A 24,282-nucleotide genomic window follows, 5' to 3' on the forward strand; every position below is an offset into this window, starting at 1 on the left:
TAGTGCAAGTCACCATGTGATGGAACGTTGCAAGTTCAAAACCCAATGGTATGTAGTGTAACGGGTGGAGTCGGCCTAACCCCATCTTGCTTATTAAAAATAAGAAAGAAAAGGTAACAAAAAAAAAACTGAGACTCACCGATGCCAACATGACAATTTTAACTGTGATGTTTAAGGGGGTGTTTGTGTGTCATGGAAAATTCAAGTTTTTTCGCAAAAAATGCATTGATGGGCGTGCGTTTTTGCAGAACTTACAATGCCAAAACAAACATGGCGTATGGAAAAATGCCTCGACGGGTGTGTCATTTTACACACTTAACTCTCATTTTTCTCGAAAAACTGTTCTCATGTGGGTCCCATTTAGTTTCCGCCGCAGAGGAATCCACTAAAGAAGTGCCGCAGAACCCTATTCCTTGACAAGAAAACGCCGCTAAATGTTTGTTTCATCGTAGCCAAAAGACTAGAAAAAGAGGCGTCACATTTTTTAAATGCGGCCCAACTTTGACAATCCATGCAGCAAACGTCTGGTCGACTCGGAATCGTAGCTTTCTCAAAAGCCAGTCTGGTAAAAGGTCCCTCAAGGACAGAGTAGGACGCCAGACCCACTTGAATCCAGACCGAGTTCGTCCTATCGTTTATGAATGCCAATGGATTCACATAAATGAATGCACCTTCTAAATCTAACCCATGGCCTAGTCTCAGAGTGCAAGCAAAATATGAGGGACCGACAATCTGCCGTCGGTGATGATTTTTTATTCTTCTTTGGATTATAAAAAAATATAATAGAAAAAAAATAGATACCAACGGGAGATCCGCTTATCTGGCAAGAGCAGTTAGTGCACGTCACTTGTGTTGGTTGTAAGTTCGAATCCCAATGGTACTGTCGAAAAAAAGGGAAAAAAAAAGTAAATGCGTGTGACCCTGTCCACTAATAACCTAACAGGCTTACACGTTTGGCACTCAGAACCGAACAAACTTTTTTCTCTTAAACAGTTTAATGTTGCTAATTCCATTTAGTGCACGTCACATGTAGTTTTTTTATTATTTATAATTGAATCATTTGCACACAATTAAAAAATGACAAAGCAAGCATGCATAATGTTGCTAATTCCATTTTCTTTTGATACCTCAAAGAGTAAGGAAAGGGTGATTTTTTTGTCTTTCTATCATTGACATTCTGTTTATGATAGAGATAATATCTTTTTTTTTTCTAGCATTATTTACCATATGTGAAGTTTGATTGAGATTGCCTTGATATTTTACATTTAAATTTGTTTCGGTTGTATTTTGTGCTTTGCACAATTTATAGTTTAATCCATCTTTGTCATGGTGATCTCCTTCTCTTTGTTGTATTTTTTGTTTTTGTTTGTAGGTGGGATTCCGGATCAACTGTTGGTGAGTTTGACGGTCATTCAAGACGTGTCTTAAGTTGTGCATTCAAGCCTACAAGACCTTTTCGTATTGTTACATGTGGAGAAGATTACTTGGTGAATTTCTATGAGGGACCACCATTTAGGTTCAAACTGTCACAAAGGTTAGTCTTGTTTATGGTTTTAAGAGATTGATTTATACTATATTAGGTCAAGGATAGTGCAAATTTGCTAAAGGTTCAGCTGTTTTAACATAATTGTTTTGTATGAAGAATCCTTTGGTACATTGTCTTTCTTTTTTGGTAAAGGTATGAGGATCCAATGCAGGAACTGAAGCGTGACATGTTAGCCTGTCGAAGCAAATGAAATTCTAATAGCTATTCAGTATATGATGTGTTAGCTTTTAAGTAAATAATGACCATTCTCAAACTTTAGGAGTGCACTCTGGCTTGAAACATTACTATAACGTTTAACTTGCAATGGAATATAAAATCATGGTATAAATAAGTGTTCCTAGTATCTTCATGCTTGAATGACATTTTCCAAAAGCAATGCACATGATGTAAATAATATTTTCTCCAAATTGTAAGGAATTATGTGCTCTAGTGAGGGAGATGTATACCTGCCCTTTATCTGATGTGTAGTCTGTTTAAAACTAGTAAGAGAATTAACTAATAACATCCAAGGGGAATATATCAGGGTATTGAAGATAACATTTAAACTATTATTCCTAAAATGGCCAACACAGGTTTAAATTAACTGCACCGTCTAGGTAAATGTTTTAATATAATTGATCTTTGTTCTTGTAGGGACAGGACTACCACTTTTTCTACCAAAAATCTAAACAGATTTTTCAAGCCATAACTAGAGAGCTTTTCTGTCCTAGAGGATGGGCCCTGCTGGTTTCCAGATCACAGTTCATATCTTGATAATATTGCTTCAAAATACATTATAACTGCCAAGCCCCCTTCATGAGAGCGATATAGTTATGAATCTAGTCTGAGCACATCAGGAACACTTACTAATTTAGGTCTCTCTCCCTCTGTGTTTAAGGCTGGAAGGTTATAAAAATGGCAAAAAGCAGAAAATATGACAAGAACATGAGGGGCTTGGCAAACTTTCTTTTTCTTAACAGTTAACATAGGTTATGGATATATAAATGATAAAAGAGTAAGTTAACCGATAAGGGAAAAGGCTACTAACAAATGACGCTTCTCTAGAAAATCTAATTGCACATTCATAAAGGTTTAAGTTTCATATATACATATGGATTCATACAGTTTGAGGATTTGATTAACATATTTGTTAGATTTGAAATTAGATCAAACTAGATTAGCTTTCTATTCAAAGTAATTTAAACATGTATCTCTATTTGAATCTTTATGGCTATGGCCACATATGAGAAAAAATGGAAAGAATGGAGAATGGGGCATGCCAAGATTATGTCTTGGGTCATTAGTAGTCTTGATATCAAGAAGTGCTTGAGTCTAGCTAAATTTGAACATGCAAATAAATATTTGCATGAGACTATCTTAAGAAAATGTATTCTCTTAAATCTATGTCACATGGGTGCAGGTGCAGGGGCAGGGGTGCGACACTTTAAAAAAACTTGGGTGCGGGGATGCGGCAAAAAGTTGGACATAAATGACCCTGGGTGCATTGACTGCACCCAGGGTCAGGTTGATCGCATCGGGTGAGGGTGCGATGTGAGTGCGGCACCTAGTTGAAGAGTCCCTGTGACATAGTCTTAAAGATATTACCCACATTTGCAACTTGTAAGACAAGGTACACACTATGATTCAAGGAGAAAAATGTATTAGAGAATATTTTAGTAAGTTGTTCGACCTTTGGAATGAGTTTGCTCTTCTTGAGTCACAATGACATTATCCCAAAGACATAGAACTCCGTCAAAGACAAATTGATGTGAAACATTTCTATCAATTCATCAATGGTCTAAGACCGGAGTTTGAGTCTACTAAATCGGCTTTTCTTCATAAAGGAGAAGTTCTCTCTATTGAAGAGCTAAGTATGAAAGAAAATAGACTAAAAAAAAGACATTTAAAGATGATGATAATTCGGTCATAGCCGTGTCTAGGCTGAGAAACCATGTCCATGCTTACCAACTACTACATTATAACTATCACATTATAAGAGACCAAACAATGATAGCTATGGAAAGCAAGACAATGAGTTTGAAAAAAAAATAAATTATTTGCTATTATTGTCGTGAACCGGGGTATGTCAAGATATATTGTCCTAAACTAAAGATACCCTATGAGAAGAAGGTAGCCTCCGTTGCTCAAGAGTCAAGTGAATTCAAAGCTACACAAGAATCAACTATTGAGAGCATGTCCTTGACTCAAATTGTAGAAGCTCTTCAACCTCTATTCAAAGGAGCTTCACCAACAGAAGCTACGGTCTCTTCTGTTGGCATCTTTGATCCCAGTAAGTCTCTTTGGCTTCTTGGCTCATGTGCCTCATTTCATATGACACTAAATTGTGATATTTTATCTGGATGTCATAACTCAAGCGAGTCAAATGTTTTTTATTGTTGATAGAATATCTCTTGAGATAAAGGGAATAAGAAATTTTGAAAATATTTTAAAGAGATTTTTTATTCAAAAAATTAGATATATTCCCAAGGTAAGCCTAAATCTTTTATTTGTCTCTTAATTATGTGACCTTTGGTATAATGTTTCTTTCTCTTCTATTGGTTTATGAGTGCGGGATCGTCTCTCAGGGAAGCTGATTGGAGAAGGCTGTAAAGAAGGAGGTTTATACTACATAGATTTTTTGGAAATACCTAAGAATACTTTTTGTTATAATGTTTAAAAACTGAATTTTGGATTTTGGAGCTCCCTAACCAAAATCTTCTGAAATATTATCTGCATGAATGCAACCAAAACTGATTGGAGCTCCCATGTGGCAGGTCATGAATCCCCTTGTCATTTTGTGGTTGATGTATGCTTCAAAATTTCCCTTCATATCTTCATCTGGTCTGATACCATCTTCAGATTGATGGTAACATGATTATGTTCCTTTGATGTGTGAAAGAATATGTGGTGTGTGCGAACTGTGAAACAAGGTGAGAGAAATGAGTGAGTGAGGAGGAAGAAGAAGATATAGGAAAAGAGAGGAAGTGAGAAAAGACAAGGGAGAAAGAGAATAGGGGCTGGAATCGTGCCCTATCCCTCTCATATTGACCCTTATAAAGGTAATTTAAGTCAGTTTACAAAAATGCCCTTCATAACTATATCTTTTGACCTATTGGGTCTTGAATACAAAAAAGGACTTCACTAGCCAATCAATTTTGACTCTCATGTAATGCTTCCTTATAACATATTGTACTTCAAAGGATAAACCGGAGTTGCCAGTTGGGGAAGCGATTCGGGTAGTGGAAGCGGGAAGTGAGGGGGAAGCGAAAAAAGGAAAAAACAAAAAAAGGAAAAAAAGATACATTTTGGAAGCGCCACGTTTCGCGCCTCCGAAATATGCTTCGGAGAAGCATGCTTCCCCATGTCCTATGGTACTTCCGGTAACCCTGGGATAAACCTCTAAAGTGGTCATCATGATGTATATGAACCCTTTATTTTTGTTACCTCATTAATTCACTGGTCTGCACTCCAGTTAGGCTAACCAAAACAGAAAAAGTGAAAAAGTGGAAAACTTCCCTTAAGTATCCACTAAACCTGCCATCTTCTGATCGATGCAATTGGATTGAGTGTTAGATGTCTTCATCCTTCTAAGATTTTAATTCATGGTAGCCTCTTGGTTCAAGATAGAACGCAGAAACATAACATTTATTCAAGTTTCCTTGCATTGCTTGTTTGGCCCATCAAATATTGTGCATTGGTGTGATTTGGCTACATTGTTTACAAGATGCCTTTCCCCATTAATTGTTGAAGCATACTCTTTATTTTGGAGCAACAGTCGTGTCCTTGATTTGCAGAGTCCAATGCAAAACTTCTGGAAAAATGTTCTAGGGTTCATATTAATTAACATCGAGTGCTTGGTATTTTTTCTTTTTTTTTTTCAAAATTTCTTGTAGGAGAAATGTAGTCATTATTTTAATTTTATGTCAATGATAAAAAACTCATTCATGGCATTGTAGCAATGTAGGCTTGTGGCCATAATAAAATATAATGTGCTGAGGAAGATGTTCTTGATTGTGTCTTACCGAACAGAGGTAGTATGTAAAGGAAACATTATTGTTTGAAGTGCAGGGAACATTCCAACTTTGTCAATTGTGTAAGGTTTTCTCCTGATGGAAGCAAGTTTATCAGTGTAAGTTCAGATAAGAAAGGTATACTATATGATGGGAGGACAGGAGAAAAGATTGGGGAGCTATCTGCTGAAGGTCACAATGGTAGCATCTATGCTGTTAGTTGGAGTCCTGACAGTAAAGAGGTATTTATGATATTCCTATGCTATTTTCATTATTGATTAATAATTATACTTCCAGTGGTGGACTTAGTATGCAAATATCTACATTGAATGATATCTACTTTTTCCTTTTTCAGATTCTTAGATTGATAATATGAACATTTTAATTGGAACACAATTAAATTTAAATGTTACTCATATAATCAAATGCCTGACTAATGGAGAGTTTTTCTTCTACTTTTTTGTTTTTTGGTTGATCGAAGAAGCACATTCATTTATCTGTTGAATGAAAGTTTTATACAATCTGGTTTACCTATATTCTAATGGTCTCCAGCACCATACTGGTTCTGATGGGGCTGTACTTGTCTGTATTACAGGTGTGAGTGGAAGTGTTAATCCAAAGTTTCATTGTGTGCTTTAGTCTGCTTTACTTTGGTATTGATAGAAAATTCTTTCATATTTTCTGTGTAGTTGGATAAACCTGGTTGAGGTTATATTTGTCACAAAATGGCACGGATCCCAATACCGTCCATAATGGACTCCGAGGGTCAAAACATAATGCATTTGAACAAAAACATAAGAACTAAAATGAAACACAATAGAATGTGAGTAAATAACTTCATTAATAAAGAACAGTAAAAATACAAAAAAAAATACATTTTAATCCTCATTACAATACACTAAAAAACACACAAGAAGCCTAAAACCATGGTTGCTAGTCGAGGAAGCGGGAAGCGATATGTGAAGTGGAAGCGGGAAGCGTGGCACTTTCAAAATTTTAGGAAGCGGGAAGCATGGGACGACTTAAAAGCGAATCAAGAATCGTCTCGAAAGCGAACCAGAAGCGAATCTGGAAGCGACCTAGGAAGCGAGGGGGAAGCGAAAAATAAAATAAAAATAAAAATACAAAAAAAGAGAGGAAATGCAGGGAAAGCGAAGGAGAAGCGTGCTTCCCATAAATGGGAAGTGTGTTTCCTATAAATGGGAAGCATGTTTCCCATAAAAGAGAAACGCGCTTCCCATAAATGGGAAATGCGCTTTTCAAAAAAATTGGCGCTTCTCAGTGCGTTTTGGAAGTGCGACCTTTTACGCTTCCGAAACATGCTTCCCCACTAGGCTAGGTGCTTCCAGTAACTCTGCCTAAAACTACTCATCACTCCCTCACCTTACAAAGGCACCCACCCACCCATATTTATAGAGAAAAGAAGGAAGAAGAGAGAGATTAAAGGAGAGAAAAAGGGAGACCACACTAACCATTGGACCATAAGTCAAACAACTAGTCCAAGTCAACCAAAGTTGACTTAACTTTAAAGTATATATATCAGAGTTACCGAAAGCACCTAGCCTAGTGGAAGCACGAAATGTTGTGCTTCCGAAACGCGTTGGGAAGCGCCATTTTTTTTGAGAAGCGTGCTTTCCCGTTGCTTACCCCGCGCTTCTCCTGCGCTTCCTCCCTTTTTTCATTTTTTTTTATTTTTATTTTTTCGCTTCCCCCTCGCTTCGTAGGTTGCTTCCGGTTCGCTTCCTAGGTCGCTTCCAAGATGATTCTTGATTCACTTTTAAGTAGTCTCACGTTTCTCGCTTCCTAAAATTTTGAAAGTGCCACGCTTCCTGCTCCTGCTTCCTCGACTGGCAACCATGATATATGTTAACGCCCCCGCTCAAACTTACATTGACTCACTATAAGTTTGCAATTACAAAAGGAATCCCATTACACAAGATATCGACATGTTCTTCTATAATACAAATTCTTGAAGGAGCTTCTAGATCTTCCTTGATATGCTTGAAAGTTCTCTAGAATCATCAATAATGCCAATATTTTAAAGAGTGCAAAAGGAGCAATCCAATTAAAAATAACTATATATATATATATATATATATATATAGAGAGAGAGAGAGAGAGAGAGAGAGAGAGTAATGGGTATGTGCTAAATAAAATATGCTAGATGAAACATGCTAAATGAGTTTTTCAGGGTTTTTTTGTTTTATTTTTAAATTCTAATCGTACAAATGTGATCTATGTACTTGATTTTATAGGGTTCAACTCTTTAAGTGTTCGATTCTGACACATGAGCGGATTTTTATAACGTTTAAAAAATCACCATTCCAAAATCTTTGTTAATTTTTAGGCTCCAAATATCATTTTTTTCATCGAAAACACATGATCCAAGTGTGGATTCCTCGTAAATTGACCATGCCCAACACATTTATGGGGTCAGAACTGCAAAAAAAAAACCCACACCAAAAGAGCAGAAAAACCCATTTAGCACATTTCATTCGCATATTTCATTTCGTACACACCCATCTCTTTGTCTCTCTCTCTCTCTCTCTCTCTCTCTCTCTCTATATATATATATATATATATATATATATATATATAAATGACCAAACACGCCAAAAATACAATACATATTTAATAAGACATTTTAATAATTTTCAAAATCTTTTAATAGTAAGAAAATTTTTCAACATCAATTTTGAAAGTCATTAAATTTTTATACACAATATTCATTGAGAGTCTCACCTCAATAGATAATTTTACGAAATCATAGTTCTTGATTTATAAGAGAACACAATTGCATATTATCAAAAGAAGAGATGCATGCATAAAATATCTCAAAGATAAACGTATAAATCATTCATCACTTTAAACATTCATGAAAACATGCATTATTGAAAGTCAATACACACATCTATCTCGAAAAGCACATTAATGCATGAAATATGAATTTTCAAACAACATCAATACCATGAATAAATAACTCACAAAAGAGTTTAACCCACATAAAAAATATTCATAAAGCAGGGTTTTTCAAAACAAGTAGCCATATTAAATGTACAACAGAAATAATGGGGAAGTTCAAAATCCCACGTACAAATCATAACAAGAGATATTTTGTAATAATGACAAATATTAATAACAATTTAAATCTCAACAATAGAAACAATATCTATAAATACACTCAAAATATTGCATCCTATGCAACCAAGGCATATCATGATGTAAATCACCCAAGATAACTAATCATGGAACACATTTAAAATATCTTTAAGCATGCAATTAAAACATATTCAATGCAAAATGCATGAAGAATTTTCAATAACCATTTCCCAGACAAGGGTAAATGAGTGAATCTTTTTTAGAAATTTTGTGGAGAGATTTGAAAATCCCACAAATATCAAGAAATGATATTTTGCAAACCTTCACAATAGTTCGACCACCATAAGCAATTTACCTCGCTTGACCTTCAAACCTCAAAATTCAAGTGTAATAGCTGCTAGAACAAGAGATCAATGACAATGCCACTTATGAGCTTAACAAACACACAAAAAGTGTGAACATCTCATCTATATAAAATAACACTTAAATAAGAGACAAACCTCAATGTTTCAGCTACTAGAAAAAGAGCATAATACAAACACACAAAAAGTATGAATAACCAATGGGTGCACCTAACTCATTGCAAACAAATCTTTCTTGTCTACGTAAAATGACACTTAAATAAGAGACAAACCTCAATATTCAAGTGCATCAGCTACTAAAATAAGAGTATAATACAAACACACAAAATGTGAATAACCAATGGGTGCATATAACTCACCACAAAAATATCTTTTAAATAAGAGACATAATAGGAGAAGACACAAAGTAAGAGAGCTTGTAATAAAAACAAACTAATGTCATCAAGAAGGATAAATGTATCAATTTTAACAATCTTTCAAACACCATATTTTCAAAATAGATAACCATCACAGATAAACATAATTATAAGTATTCATAATAACATTGTCCAAATAAACAAATGAGTGATATAACACACTCATAGAACTAGAGATCAAACAACCGTCAATTAGAGCCAAACTATAAGGCGACAATCTATACTGATAAGAAAACCAAGGTGCACACAACTCACCCCAACAAGCATCTCTTGTTCAACAAAAGCAACATGGATGTAGATACCAATCAAACCCAAGACAAGTGACAACACATCACTCATAACCTTTGGGAATCTAGACTAGTAAGATGACATGAGGTGCACACATAACTCACCTCAACGGCTAACTCTGACCCAACAACAAGGCCAAAAATAAATGGCGCATCCTAGAAAAATCTATGATGGACAAAAAACAATGCCAAAAGAAGGCAAAAAATACTCACGGAAATTGATTTTCAAATAAGTGAGTTCATATATAAAAGTACCGATTTGAAAAAACAAAGTTTTAAATCAAATCCAATAAAGGTAGATGAAGACTTAGAATGAATATAGTTCAATCATATGCACAACAATATGTCAATTGATGCAATCACTTCCAACACAAGATGTCTCATGACAAATTTTACAAACTTTGACAAGCAAATAATGGACAAGAATCATGCCCAATATAAATAATCTACATAGGTGTGATGAAATTATGATGTTAGAGTATCTTTCAAAAGATAATGGAATCATGAATCCACCAATCAAGAAACAAGTGCACTAAGGCACATCATATACAAAAGATCCAATAAATCTCAATAAAAAGACAAAAGTATATGATTTTATTAAAGAAAAGCTTCTAAGAAGCTAGATCTAAATCATTAGTCTACTATTAGACAATTGATGACAAACATATAGAGATTCACAAAGAGCTATATAACTATCAACAACCATGAACTCATATATATCATACAAAGAATTTTATCACAATGTAACAAATATAAAATCTTTAAGAAACATGCAATGAAGTATCAATGCACAAGAAAGAAACCACTAAGGGTTACAAAAGTGCACAAACACTCAAGTCACTAAGCTACCAAAAAGCACATAAAACTACTAAGGGCTAAGCAACAATCATACAAGAGTCTTTTAAAAAATATAAGTTTTATTCATAAAATGCTCAAGAAGCATACACAAGAACCCACTAAAAAATATAATGCATAATAGAGAAATTAAAATATGCATTCGAGTTCATGATGACAAATCATGCTTATGCCATCCAATAATAATCACAAAGGCTACATAATTAAAATCATGCATGGTCACATAGTTAGAATCACCAAAGAAATATCACTATATATTAAAAATCCCAAAGATAATCTATGTAAATACATACATTAAGAGACACAAAAAAAAATGTAAAAAATTAATATTTTGCAAAACATGAAACACATAAGATTTTAAGAAACCACATATTTTTGCAAAATATAATTTTTTCAATATACATATCCATAATCTAAAAAATATATTAAAAGACAATAATTTCTATTGAGAATGTAGGGTACGGGTCTGGTTCTAGACCCAAAATGATTCTTTTGTATTGTATTTACATGGTTGGTGTTATCGGGTCTGGGTTGACAGACCCGATCCAACTTGTATCATATATATTACATTGAATATAGGGCACAACCTCTCATTGAGAATCGTGCCAGTCATTGCTGCCTCTCCTTCTTGCAAATCCCTTTCTCTTCTGCTGTGGATGAAGATCTGGTCGAAGGTGCGTGACTTCTAACATGGTATCAGAGCAGGCTGAGAAGTAAATACTAGGTCGAGTTCTCTTCTTCCTTTCTTTGATCCAAGATCTGATCTTATCAGATCAGATTCTATTCTCCTTCTGTCCTGAAAATTGATCTTATCATATTGGGTTAAAAATCTCTCTCTTAAAATTTTTAAACATCTTTCTTCCTCTCTAAGTTTTCGATCTCTTAAAACTGAATCTGTTCACGTCAAACAGTCTGGTCACGTCAAACCAGATCTGTTTTCTTAAATCTTGATTATTTTTTTTCCTCTTTGATGCTGGATCGGATCGTTCCAGATCTAGTGTTTTCGTTCCAAGCCAGACTAAATTAGATCTGGCCATGGCATATTGATTCTTCCCTTCAGCAGCGTTAAATCAAATCTGATCGTATCAGATCAGATTTGTGTTTTCATTTAAACTTAGATCTCTCTTTTGTCTTTCAAGTCAAATCTTATTCTCCAAAACCAAATCAAAGTTTCGGTCCATACAAAAAAAAAATTCAGATCATTAATTTGTCGTGTTCTACTGATTATTTGTTTCCCTGCAATATTATTTTCGTAGCAAAAAGAAAAAAAAAACAGATTTACATTGCTGGTAAATCAAACTGCTGGTCAGAGTGTTCTTTTGTTGTCCTTTCACATGGATTCTCCCTTCCAGTTTCCTTGGACAACTCATATAACTACTTGACCTGGAAGCGACAAAGTTTTCCTTTTATAAAGAGTCTGGATCTCTCTGGATATCTTGATGGAACGATCCATGCACCACTAGAATTCGTCCTGCAAGAAGAGCGAGATGATAAAGGGGAGGTTTCCAACAAATTGATTCATAATTCAAAATTTGTAACATGAAGAAGAAAAGATCAGGCAGTTGTGGCTTACATTACCTCTATGCTTTCCCATGAGATATTAGTGGCCATCCTAGATGAATGTTTAGCCAGAGAGTTGTGGCAAATATTGGCGCAGACTTATTCACAGATTTCATAAGCTAGGATTTTGCATTTAAAGAGAGAATTTCAGCTTTTGAAGAAATAGAGTTTATCAGTGACATAATACATGAACAAAATCAAGAGTATTACATATCAACTAGCCATGGTGGGTTGCGTAATTCTTAACAAAGAAAAGGTTCAACAGGCACTGAATGGTCTGGGTTCTGACTACCACATGTTAGTCACCTCTCTTCTATGCCTCCCTTCATTGTCCAGTTTTGAAGATCTACGGACTAAGCTACTACAATATGAAGTTACCATTAGGGGCGAGAAGATGACCCTGAATTCCAACAACCATGAGGTACTTGTCACATGAGTAGTATTAGGGCGAGGACGTGGGGGCTTTTGAGGCGGGCGTGGACATAGAAGAGGTAATCAAGGAGGCCATGGGCTTTTTCCCATACCCTACATGTCACCTAACTTGTATCCAGGGAACCCTATAAACATCCCGACATGTTTTCAGTGTAATAAAATGGAGCACATTAAAGCAAATTGCTGGCATAATCCGCAAAACAAAGGCAAGTTTAATGGTGCTGGGCCTTCTACTAGGGGACAAGCAGAAGACGACCGTAAAGGAGATGAAAAGAAAAATGTGAAGAATCTTTTGATTTTCGCTCTTTCAGAATTGAGCTTTAAGCAAACTGAGTAGGAGACTTGGTACATTAACTCCGGGCTGCTGCACATGTGACATGTGATATTGGTAAGATTTATTAAAACCGGAGATGGTGTTCTTCATCCTATCTCTCATGTTGGAAATATTTTCCTTCTACTCCCCAATTCCTCATTACCTTTATCTGATGTTTACCATTCTCCTAGTATTGTTAAAAACATTGTTTCTGTTTCTAAACTTGTCGATGATACTAATTCTTTTGTCGAATTTACTCTTTCTGTATGTGTCAAGGATCTTCTCACGAAGAAGACACTCGTTGAAGGAGAACGACAGGGAAACATGTATGTCTTCAAGGAGTCTCTTCTAGTTCATGATGCATCAATAAATTCACAACCAGTTCGTCCAGTGTCATTAAAAGTTTGTTTTAGTCTATCTCAATGTAATAAGCCAGAGATTTGGCATCGTCGTCTTAGTCATTGTAATCATTCATTTATTGAGAAGCTTGTGTCTAGTGGACTTGTTCCGCAGTCTAGTTTGAATGTCGAGGCTGATTTTCTTCTTTGTTTCCGTTGTCAATTATGTAAAAGTCATGTTCTTCCATTTCATTCAATAAATCAAAGAGATTTTGTGCTTTTTGAAATTGTCTATTCTGATGTCTGGAGACATGCCCCGCAGTCTTCTTTATTGGGCAATCATTATTACATTACTTTCATTGATAGTTACTCTAGATACACCTGTATTTATTTTATCAAATATAAATCTGAAGTTTTCAAGCTTTTTTGCTCATTCTGTGCTTTAGTTTGTAATCAATTTTCAACTAAAATTCAATATTTTCATTGTGACGGTGGATGAGAGTACTTATCAAAGGAATTTACTGAATTTCTCTAAGATAATGGAATAGGTCGTCGAATATCTTCTCCACACACACCACAACAAAATGGTGCGGCTGAAAGAAAATACTGGCACATTGTAGAGAGTGCGCTGAGTATGTTGCATAACACTCACATTCCTTTAAACTTGTGGATGAAAGTTTTTCATTCAGCTGTCTATGTCATAAATCGACTGCCAATGAAATTGTTAGCAGATCAATCCCCTTATTTTACGCTATTTACACTATTTGGGGTTCATCCTGACTATAATGAGTTGCGAGTGTTTGGCTGCATATGCTATGTTCATATTGACAGTTCTTAACGTGATAAGTTTCAGAAAAAGGCATGCAGGTGTAGGTTTGTTGGATATGTTGATCAATATAGAGGATATCACTGCTATGACTCCACTACCAGTCGCATCAGAGTTTCATGGAATGTCGTGTTTGACGAGACTCATACTGATGATTCAGGAACTACAGAGGGACACTGTAAGGATGCTAAAAGTTATCAGCCATGGCTTGTTGCTGAGGTGCTTGATCAAATGGTGATGCATGACGTACCCTCATGTCATACACTATCTGCAGAACAAAATAGTACAGTTGTACACCCAGAAAAGGAAATGTCGACAAACACACAAGATATTACTATGCCTGTCATTTCAGATGTTACAAAGTTTTAAGGGATTACCTATGTGCAGTGAAACAAAGACAAAGTTCAACGACCTATTGTGCAACCCAGGAGGCTTGAGAGGATTCACCATCCTATTGAAAGATGGGTAAGTTATGACAACTTCTCTACAGACTTACAACTGTTCATCTCCCAGATTGAAAAGCATGATGAACCTATCAGTTTCTCACAAGCATCTACGTCAATCAAATGGGTTGAGGTCATGAATGAGGAAATGAAAGCTTTACATGAGTGTGGGCCTTGGGAGATTGTTCCTAGACCATCGAACAAGAATGTTGTAGGATCTAAATAGGTCTATAAAATCAAGTATAAACTCGATGAATCCATTGAACGCTATAAGGTGAGGCTAGTAGCGAAAGGGTTCACTCAAGAATACGGGCAAGATTATGCCGAAACATTTAGTTCTGTGATCAAGATGGAAACTATTCGATTAGTTCTGTCCTTGTCAGTTCAGTATGGATGGACTCTAAGTCAACTTGATGTCAAAAATGTATTTTTTGCATGGCACTCTCAAGGAAGAGGTGTATATGGAGCAACCCTCTAGTTATACCAAACATAGCCCCAACACACATGTTTGCAAGCTACGAAGAGCCATCTATGGGCTAAAGCAGGCCTCCCGCTCATGGTTTGATAGTTTCTCTATTGAAGTTCAGAGACATGGGTTCGATCTCATCTTGATCATTCGCTTTTTATTTTTCGAGATTGTCAGGCACGCACCTTAATTCTTATATATGTGGATGATATTATTATTACTGGGAACTCCGATGAACACATAGAAGCTACCAAGATCTTATTGAGTCGACAGTTTAAGATGAAAGATTTGGGGGTTTTGCGTTATTTCTTAGGGGTTGAGGTGGATCGACAGGATGAAACACTTCACTAACCCAACACAAATATACTTTGGATTTGTTGGATAAGGCAGGCATGAAGGATTATAAACCGCTATCCACCCCTAGTGTCCTTAATCATAAACTCGGATCCCGGGATGGGGAAGCATATGAAGATTCCAAGAAATATCGGAGTCTTGTGGGTATGTTCCAATATCTCACCTTCACTAGACCAGACATTGTGTATGCAGTGAATCAAGTTTCACAATTCATGCATGACCCACGAACAAAGCATATGAATGTTGTCAAGAGAATCCTTCAATATTTAAAAGGAACTCTTGGAGATGGTCTAGTTTATCATCAATCCAAGACTAAAGGGGAGCAACATCGACTGGATGTATACACAAATGCAGATTGGGCTGGAGTTCCAGATGACAGGCAGTCGGTTTCTGGATATTGTGCTTTTCTTGATGGGAACTTGATGGCGTAGAGTAACAAGAAACAACGTGCATTTGCACGATCTAGTATTGAAGCTGAGTATCGATCTATGGTGGCTCCTACAATAAAGGCCACATGGCTGAGACATCTTTTGACTGAAGTTGGAGAATCTATGCTACCCACCACTCTCTTGCACGATAATCAAGGTGTCATACAAATTGCTTTTAATCCTATTCACCATAGTCGCACAAAGCATATAGAGATTGATCAATACTTCATTCGGCAAAAGATTGAAGATAGAGAAGTTGCACCTACTTATGTTCCTACGGCTGACCAAGTGGCAGATTTGTTCACTAAGGGCCGTACCAATATGCGTTTTTGGTTCTTGAAGAACAAGTTGTCCATGTTGCAAAACCATGCACAACTTGAAGGAGGGTATTGAGAATGTAGTGTACAGGTCTAGTTCTAGACCCAAAATGATTCTTTTGTATTGTATTTACATGGTTGGTATTATCGGGTCTGGGTTGACAGACCCAATCCAACTTGTATCATATATATAACATTGAATATAGGGCACAACCTCTCATTGAGAATCATGTCAGTCATTGCCGCCTCTCCTTCTTGCAAATCCCTTTCTCTTCTGCTGTGGATGAAGATTTGGTCGAAGGTGCTTGACTTCTAACAATTTCTACATATTCTAATTTCAAAAGAAGACATTCATTTTTAATATAACCCTTTCAAAACACCTACCATACATATGAAGATAGAAAAGCTAAAGATACATACCGGAATGCAAAATCCTCGAATCCATGCTATTCATTAATACGAATCTTTTTCAAGACCATGATGCCTTGCTCTGATACCATGTCACAAAATGGCATGGACCTCAATGCACTCTATAATGAACTCCAAGAATAAAAACACAATGCATTTGGATAAAAACGTAATAACTAAAATAAAACACAATAGAATGTGAATGAATAACTTCATTAATAAAGAACATTAAAAATACAAAGAAAAATACATTTTAATCATCATTACAATACACTAAAAAACACACAAGAAGCTTAAAACTACCCATCACTCTCTTACCTTACAAAGGCACCCATATTTATAGAGAAACGGAGGAAGAAAAGAGATTAAAGGAGAGAAAAAGGGAGTCCACATTAGTTTGACTAGCTGTTGGACCTAGTCCAATGGCTAGATTTCTAGCCGTTGGACCAGCAGTCCAACAACTAGTCTAAGTCAACCACAGTTGACTTAACTTTAAAGTACATAATATATATACAAGTATATATATATATGTATATATATATATCTTAACAATATTTGGGTTATATCATTTGAACATCTAAGACAAGTAGTTTGCATTGTATGCTGTATCTTAATAGCCTTTAGTTTGCAAACTTAATCTGTTGAAGTGATTATGTCACTATGAGAAATAGAGATGGTGAAAAGCCCTTCATTTTCCTTGTTAGCTTCGAATCACATCGGCTACTGCTGGATTTCTGGTTTTGACTGAATTGCCTGTTGCAATTTTACAGGTGTATTAAAGGAAAGTGTTAATGCAATATTTGATACATTGTTTTTTCTTATTTTTAGGTCTTCAAAGAGAATGCACTTGCTGATTATGATTTTTTCTTTTGGTGTGACTCAACAGAAAGATACCTATTCATTATTTGTTTTATATATTTATTTCTCTAGTAGCCAACTCTCATATCTTACTGCGAAAGCTTATCCTGCTGTTTCAGGTGCTAACAGTGTCTGCAAATAAAAGTGCAAAAGTGTGGGAGATTGATGAAAATGGAAACGGTAAGGTGAAGAAGACACTTACTTCATCTGATTCTGGACTGGATGGAATGCTAGTTGGTTGCCTGTGGCAGAATAATCATCTTGTCACTGTTTCCCTTGGTGGCACTATTAGTATATATTCAGCCAATGACCTAGAAAAGATGCCAGTATCATTTTCTGGGCACATGAAGAGCGTCACTGGTTTGGCAGTCACCTCTGAAGGCAGCCAGAATATTATTCTATCTAGCAGTTATGATGGGGTGATTGTCCGATGGATGCAAGGAGTTGGATGTGCAGGAAGGTTACAGAGAAGGGAGAACTCTCAAATTAAATGTTTTGCAGTGGTGGAAGGAGAGCTCACCACATTTGCCTTTGATAACAAGGTAGCACCATTTCTTCATGTACATGTAGTAGTTGCCTTTATTTTTATATCTTGTGGTTTGTGTGCTTGCACCATCTTTTTGAAGCTGATTTTCTTGATGACTTATGATTGCAACTAGGCTGGAGAACATGATGATGTGTCTTTCTATTATCCAATATGATCACTGAAATGAATATATTTCAATTCAATCTTGCACCTTGATGGGGTAGGCAATTTACACACTAGCTAAAATTACTACTCAATGTTGAGTCAGGCATAGTAAGCCAACAAGATCTTGTGTTCTAAATAAAACATGTCTTGAGGGAAAAGACTGACTAGATGTTCATTGCAATTGAATAACAAGAAAATGAAATCTTGCGTTGATGGAGAAATGTTAGATCCCTCAATATAGAAATGGCACAAGAATGTGCTTCATAAAATGCCCTTATGTGATATTACAGAAGTAATTTTGGCATTTTAGAGAACAATGGAGTGAAAAATATAAAATATATAAAGAATATGAAAAGTGAAGTTATTGATGACTAGTATAGTTTTGTGAACTCCATGTATAGTGAACTGTGATAGTGTTAATAATTTTCTCTGGTGGTAAAGGAGCTTGATTGTAAATTATATTTTTATCAATAAAAAATGTCACTGCCTTTAAAAGTAGAACTACAAACTGCAAAGATTTTGTCATAAAATATGACAAATATTGAGATTAGGGGTGGCAAAACCTGACACGACCTCCCAACCCGACCCGCCAACCCGCCTTTTAGGCGGGTTTAGGTTGGGCTTAAACTAACCCGTTTAATAAACGGGTCAACCCGCCTTGATAGAAATCATGGGTTCCTTTCTTCATCTACAAGCAACAACACAACATGGGGAGAGAGAACGTGGCTGCAGCAAAAATCCCTAATCAGGGTATTCATTTTTGCTTCTCTGATTAAATACACACAAATACAATAGCTAGGGTATGAAAATACCCATTACATGTTATGATAAAATTACAGCATGCCATTAATAAAACATTAATGAGCATGTGTTTAAAATGAAAGGAATTGGGTCTGGATTCTGAGTTCCAGACCTTATACTAAATGACAGTATCTTTTCACCCCCCCTCCAGTTGTACATGGTTTTGGACCATGAACATCCAAAATCTGTCCTTGATAAGTCCTTTTGTAAACAAGTCAACAACTTGATCAGCAGTCCGCACGTATTCTGGTTCAATTTCCTTCTCTTCAACCTTTTGTCTTACAAAATGTTGATCAATTTCAATATGTTTGGCACGACTGTGGTAGATAGGATTGAATCACATGTTGATAGCACTTTGATTGTCACACAAGAGGGTATATATATATATATATATATATATATATATTTTAACACCACCCCTTTACCCTTTCTCGTGGTACCCCATTCTCAAGCCCCATCCCTCTTTACCCCTTCTCGAGGTACCCCCTTATTTTTTTAATTGGGGGGGGAGGGGGGTGCTCGAGGTACCCTTACCCATTATCGAGCCCTGTCCCTTTTTTTAATGGACAAAGTTAACCAAGTCCATTTTGGACAATGATAACCTTGGGTGCGGGTTGACCGAATTGGGTGCCACACCCGCGTCGCGTCGACGTGGGTGCAGAGGCCTCTTTGGTGAGTCCCTGTGGCATAGACTGGGAGCATGTCTGTGCTCGCTAGTATGTCTAATGGCAATAACATGTGAAAGATTTCCAAAGGCTATTCGGTTGGAGATTTTCTCCTCGTTTTTAAGTTATATTGTCCTAGTCCAATTTGATGATTTTATCAGGTGTTCTCCAAATATTTGGTCCTCTTCTTTGATGTTCGGATAGTAAATATCAGGGATAGTCCATATATTCTTGTCTGGAAAGCTTTCCAGCCAATTATAAAAGTTCAATACACGGTAGTATTGCTCACCAAGTCTGATGAATAGCATATTCCTTTAATAAGGAACAATTTCTTAATCTACCTGCCAAATTCCAATTGATGATATCCTGCTGTGGGGCTTATATTTTGCTGACTGTACAACAACTGTAGCTATGTACAATATGTTCAACTTGCTTTTGCTACAAGAGATGATCCTTTTCCCAAAATTTTACAGGTAAGGAGAATTCCGCTGCATGCTGATCAGTGTGGTGATGAAGAACAAATTGATATTGGTGCACAACCAAAGGACTTAAATATTGCACTTGATAAGCCCGAGCTGGCATTGCTTTCAACTGATTCAGGAGTAATCATGCTTCGTGGATCCAAAGTGTTGTCAACTCTGAATCTTGGGTTTGCTGTGACGGCATCTGCAATTTCACCTGATGGAAGTGAGGCCATTGTTGGTGGCCAAGATGGGAAACTCCACGTCTATTCTGTCAATGGGGACACTCTCACTGAAGAGTCAGTCCTTGAGAAGCATCGTGGTGCTATTAACATCATTCGTTTCTCCCCAGATGCCTCTATGTTTATTTCTGGTGATCTCAATCGAGAAGCTGTTGTATGGGACCATGTCACTCGAGAGGTACCATCTCTCTCTCTCTCTCTCTCTATATATATATATATATATATGTGTGTGTGTGTGTGTGTGTGTGTGTGTGTGTATCAATCCTTGAACACAAGCACACACACATAACAAAAAGAAAACAAGAATTGGTGTATGTACAGAGTCTACAGACAGTATGCGAGGGAGATGCACATTATAACACTTTGCAAACCATGTAAATCCTTTTTTTTTGTCTAAGAGAAATAATTTAAGCCAGGGGATAAGAAATATTTCAACAAGCTTACAGAATAGATCAAATTAAGATTCTTAACCACCAGTCCTATTCCGACCAATCCAAGCTAAATCCCCATCTGGCCATTTTATTGGCACAATCCAAAGCTTGTTTGAACAACCACTGAAATGCTGGATAAAACCAAAACAAATGCTCAATTGTTTCGTTCTCATCGAAACAGAAGTAGCAAGTACTTGCAAGCTGGAAACTTTTGTCTTTCAATTTGCACTGGTTATTAACCTTATCAAGTGCTAAGAGCCACACAAATATCTTGGCTGTAGGAGAGGGATGGAAACCCTGGACGGTGTCATTTGGAAAGTGGTCTACATCTTTACAGCCAAAAGCATGGCTAAATGAAGCTATAGAGAACATAACACATCCGTCACATTTCCATATAAGGAATTCTCGCTGTCAGAAATTTTCCATGGGCCTAAAAATCCAATAGCCATAACCAAAACCAATCTTCTACCTCTTGCTCCTTGAAATTCCTTCTGAATTCAGTGAACTAACTAGCTCTTCCTTTCCAACATTCACTTACAAGTATGCTGTTATCTCTGTTTATGTGAAAAAACGGTGGATATCTTTCAGCAAGAGTTACATCCCTGGACCATAAGTCTGTCTGGAACCTCAGCTTGACCCCTTTGCAAGCTTGATTTGAACCATAAACTTAATTACCAATTCAATCACCCCCCTTTGCAAGGTCGTACTTCCTTGAAGATTTGATTATTTGGTTCCAGCCAACCACACCACCAGCTGAGATAGAGCTACCATTTCCACGTACCAATCCATTTATCCCCTTCACCCAAGCCTATGGGACCAAAAAACAAGTTAGATTCCAGATTTGTTCAAAGCTAACAGTCAGATCTGCCTATGATTCCAGTAAGTGTTTTAAAATTTAACATTCAAAACAAAGAAATCTTCTGAAAAATATTAAATCCATAGAGAAGAAAGAGGTTAGAAGATTAGAGGAAAAAGCATGAAGATGAGATTAATAGATCACTTCGTCATGGCTGCTCTAATTCTGTGTCAATTTTTGTCATTTCAATTTGACTCAATGAAATAGGAAAGAGAAAATGAATATTCTAACTACAACAGGTTGATGTCCCAACTCATTAATCACATGGGATGATCTCTCATAATAGATTAATCCTCACTAGGATTGAGTTAATTTTTTTTTATTAGTCAAGCTAGGTTTGCCTGAATATGGCCCGGTTGAGATAGTGTGACTCCAACTGGTACTACAAATCAATTACACGAGTCATTGATGACAATGATACAATACTAATGCATGTTACGTAAAGCAAAAATAAAAACACATATTGAAGAAATGCCACGTATCCTTACATCTTGTCCTTAAGAGTTAATTAAACAGAAAGATGAGCATTGTCAGGGATAGAATGGGCATGTTACAAGCTGTTTGAAATTACAGAACACAAAAAATTTGACATGAAGCAAGTTGAAGGAACTGGGAAAAGGAGGAGCTCAGTAAAGATTGGAGATCAGCAATAAGCAGGAATATTACTATTGGGGACCATAAGTTTAGCTTTAAGCAACAATGGGATTACAAAGCAAATTGTGGTGCATAAGACAAATACTAGTTTTGATAATAATGGTGTACTTTGCTATTAATTGCATGTTCTGGATTTTCATGAGAAGGTGACAAAGCAATCAAGACCTAGAATGAATTGATTCGGCGTAATATCCCTGTTATGAAAAATGTAGTAGACATTCATTCTATTGTATGTCAATGGCATTCTAGATCCAAAAACCTTGAAAATTCTTAAGCATTTACGGCCTTGTGTGCGGTATTATAATTACCCTTGTTTTCCTAGACTACAAAATGCCTATGTCACACAGACTCGGCTAGGGAGGTGCCGCACCCGAGTCGACACGCCCCGACACGGGTGCGGCTTCGGACTCGGCCCGGACTCGGTCAACGCCGAGTCAGACTCGGTCAACGAGTCCAGGCCGCGTCCGTCCACATTTTGGACTCGGTCAACTTTGACCGAGTCCAAAAATGTCCATTTTTAAGACAAAAAACAAAAAAAAACAATTTTTATATATCTTTTTTTTAATATATAACCAGACTGTGCAATGCATGCAGTTGCACAGTCACAGACTGTGCAACTGCAACTGCACAGTCATTGCACACAGTCTGTGTGACTGTGCACAGTCTGTGTGACTGTGCACAGTCTGCACAGTCACAGACTGCATTGCACAGACTGTGTGCACAGTCTGTGTGACTGTTTCACAAGTCACAACTTATGTAAAAATATGTATAAAACACGATAAAAGGTAACCCAACCATTTGAGATAGCTAAATAAATGCTTTTCCAGTTTAAAAAAATACTGGTTTCACAAGTATTAGAAAAGCTAGCTTAAGAACTACCATAAAGAAATGGGAATGCCAAATTGAAACTTTCGAAAAAATTAAGGTCATAGTTTTGGCTACTTAATTTTAATTGTTTACTAGAATTATATATATATATAGCCGAGTCCCCGTGTCCAAAATTTTTGAAATTGTGCCGCACCCGTGTCGCACCCGCACCCGCACCCGCACCCATGTGACATAGCAAAATGCCATGGTTTAATTTATCAGGCACAATGTAAATCCTATATGGTTTTTTAATTTTCTTTTTGTTTCCTAAATTCTTTTTACACACATTAAAGTAGTGGAAGGCTGTCATGCTTCATCCATGTTTTTTTTTTCTTTATTTTTGATAGATTTTGTCACTATATTTAAGTTGTTCATACTTCTAACTTTTTGGTTCCCATTTGCACAGTCCATCTCTCTTTCTTCCTTTCCCTTCCGCATTAATCCTTTTTAGAAATGTAATGTTAATTACCAAGGTTTGATTTTTAACTTCCTGAACATTTGTCTCACTAACCAGTTGACTATCTTCTGCAGGTTAAGCTTAAGAACATGTTGTACCATACTGCTCGTATAAATTGTGTGGCTTGGTCTCCTGATAGCACAATGGTTGCTACGGGATCTCTAGACACAAGCATAATTATATATGAAGTTGATAAGCCAGCTTCAAGTCGTATAACCATAAAGGGTGCTCACTTGGGAGGTGTTTATGGATTAGTTTTCAATGATGATTGCACTGTTGTAAGCTCTGGTGAAGATGCATGCATTCGTGTGTGGAGATTAGTGCAGCAGTAACGGGATCGTAATTGCAATTGATGGTTGATTTGGTTTTGGAAGCAAGTTGTGTGGCCTTACATTTCTTGCTCTGTGCAGTCTTCGTCAAAAGAATTCTCTGTTTTGTTTGTAGGAAAACCCTTTCCAGTTTGTCTTTGATTGAAGACTAGAAGAACATAGCAGAATGGCTCGTGTTTTGATATGATTTTGCTGATGTGAGTTTTTTGCCTTTTTTGGGTTATATTGGGTGTTTTTTTTTTCCTTCTCCTTTTGTCGGTCTGATCAGCCATGCATACACCTAAATATTTTCCATGATCATATTTGTGTATGCAATGTTCATTGCTGGAATTGTGATGAAATAATAGAAAGCTTAATCCCTTGGCCTATTCGCACTCTCTTCTTTGTTCAAGCATGGATATTGCTTTCTTTTCGGGGGGGGGATGAAAGAGACATTCTTTCGTAGGAAAGAGAACTTTTACTAAGGGAGGTGAAACAAACATCTCCATGGAAAACATGTGGTGGTGTTTACATAATAAAGGCAAACAAGCA

The 24,282-nt window shown here is 36.5% G+C and overlaps 1 protein-coding gene across 1 annotated transcript; it reads left to right on the top strand.

The window, feature by feature from the left end:
* Nucleotides 1-270: 270 nt before the first annotated feature.
* LOC149829672 (actin-interacting protein 1-2-like) lies at nucleotides 271-23,754 on the top strand. Its single transcript, XM_090015235.1, has 6 exons — nucleotides 271-275; nucleotides 1,373-1,534; nucleotides 5,594-5,777; nucleotides 17,417-17,839; nucleotides 19,928-20,335; nucleotides 23,497-23,754. Exons 1-6 carry the CDS (start codon nucleotides 271-273, stop codon nucleotides 23,752-23,754), a joined length of 1,440 nt encoding a protein of 479 aa, XP_089871361.1.
* Nucleotides 23,755-24,282: the final 528 nt, after the last annotated feature.

The sequence above is a fragment of the Nuphar pumila genome, chromosome 8, assembly GCF_984573655.1.
Source record: "Nuphar pumila chromosome 8, dmNupPumi1.hap1.1, whole genome shotgun sequence".
Classification (NCBI taxonomy): Eukaryota; Viridiplantae; Streptophyta; class Magnoliopsida; order Nymphaeales; family Nymphaeaceae; genus Nuphar; species Nuphar pumila.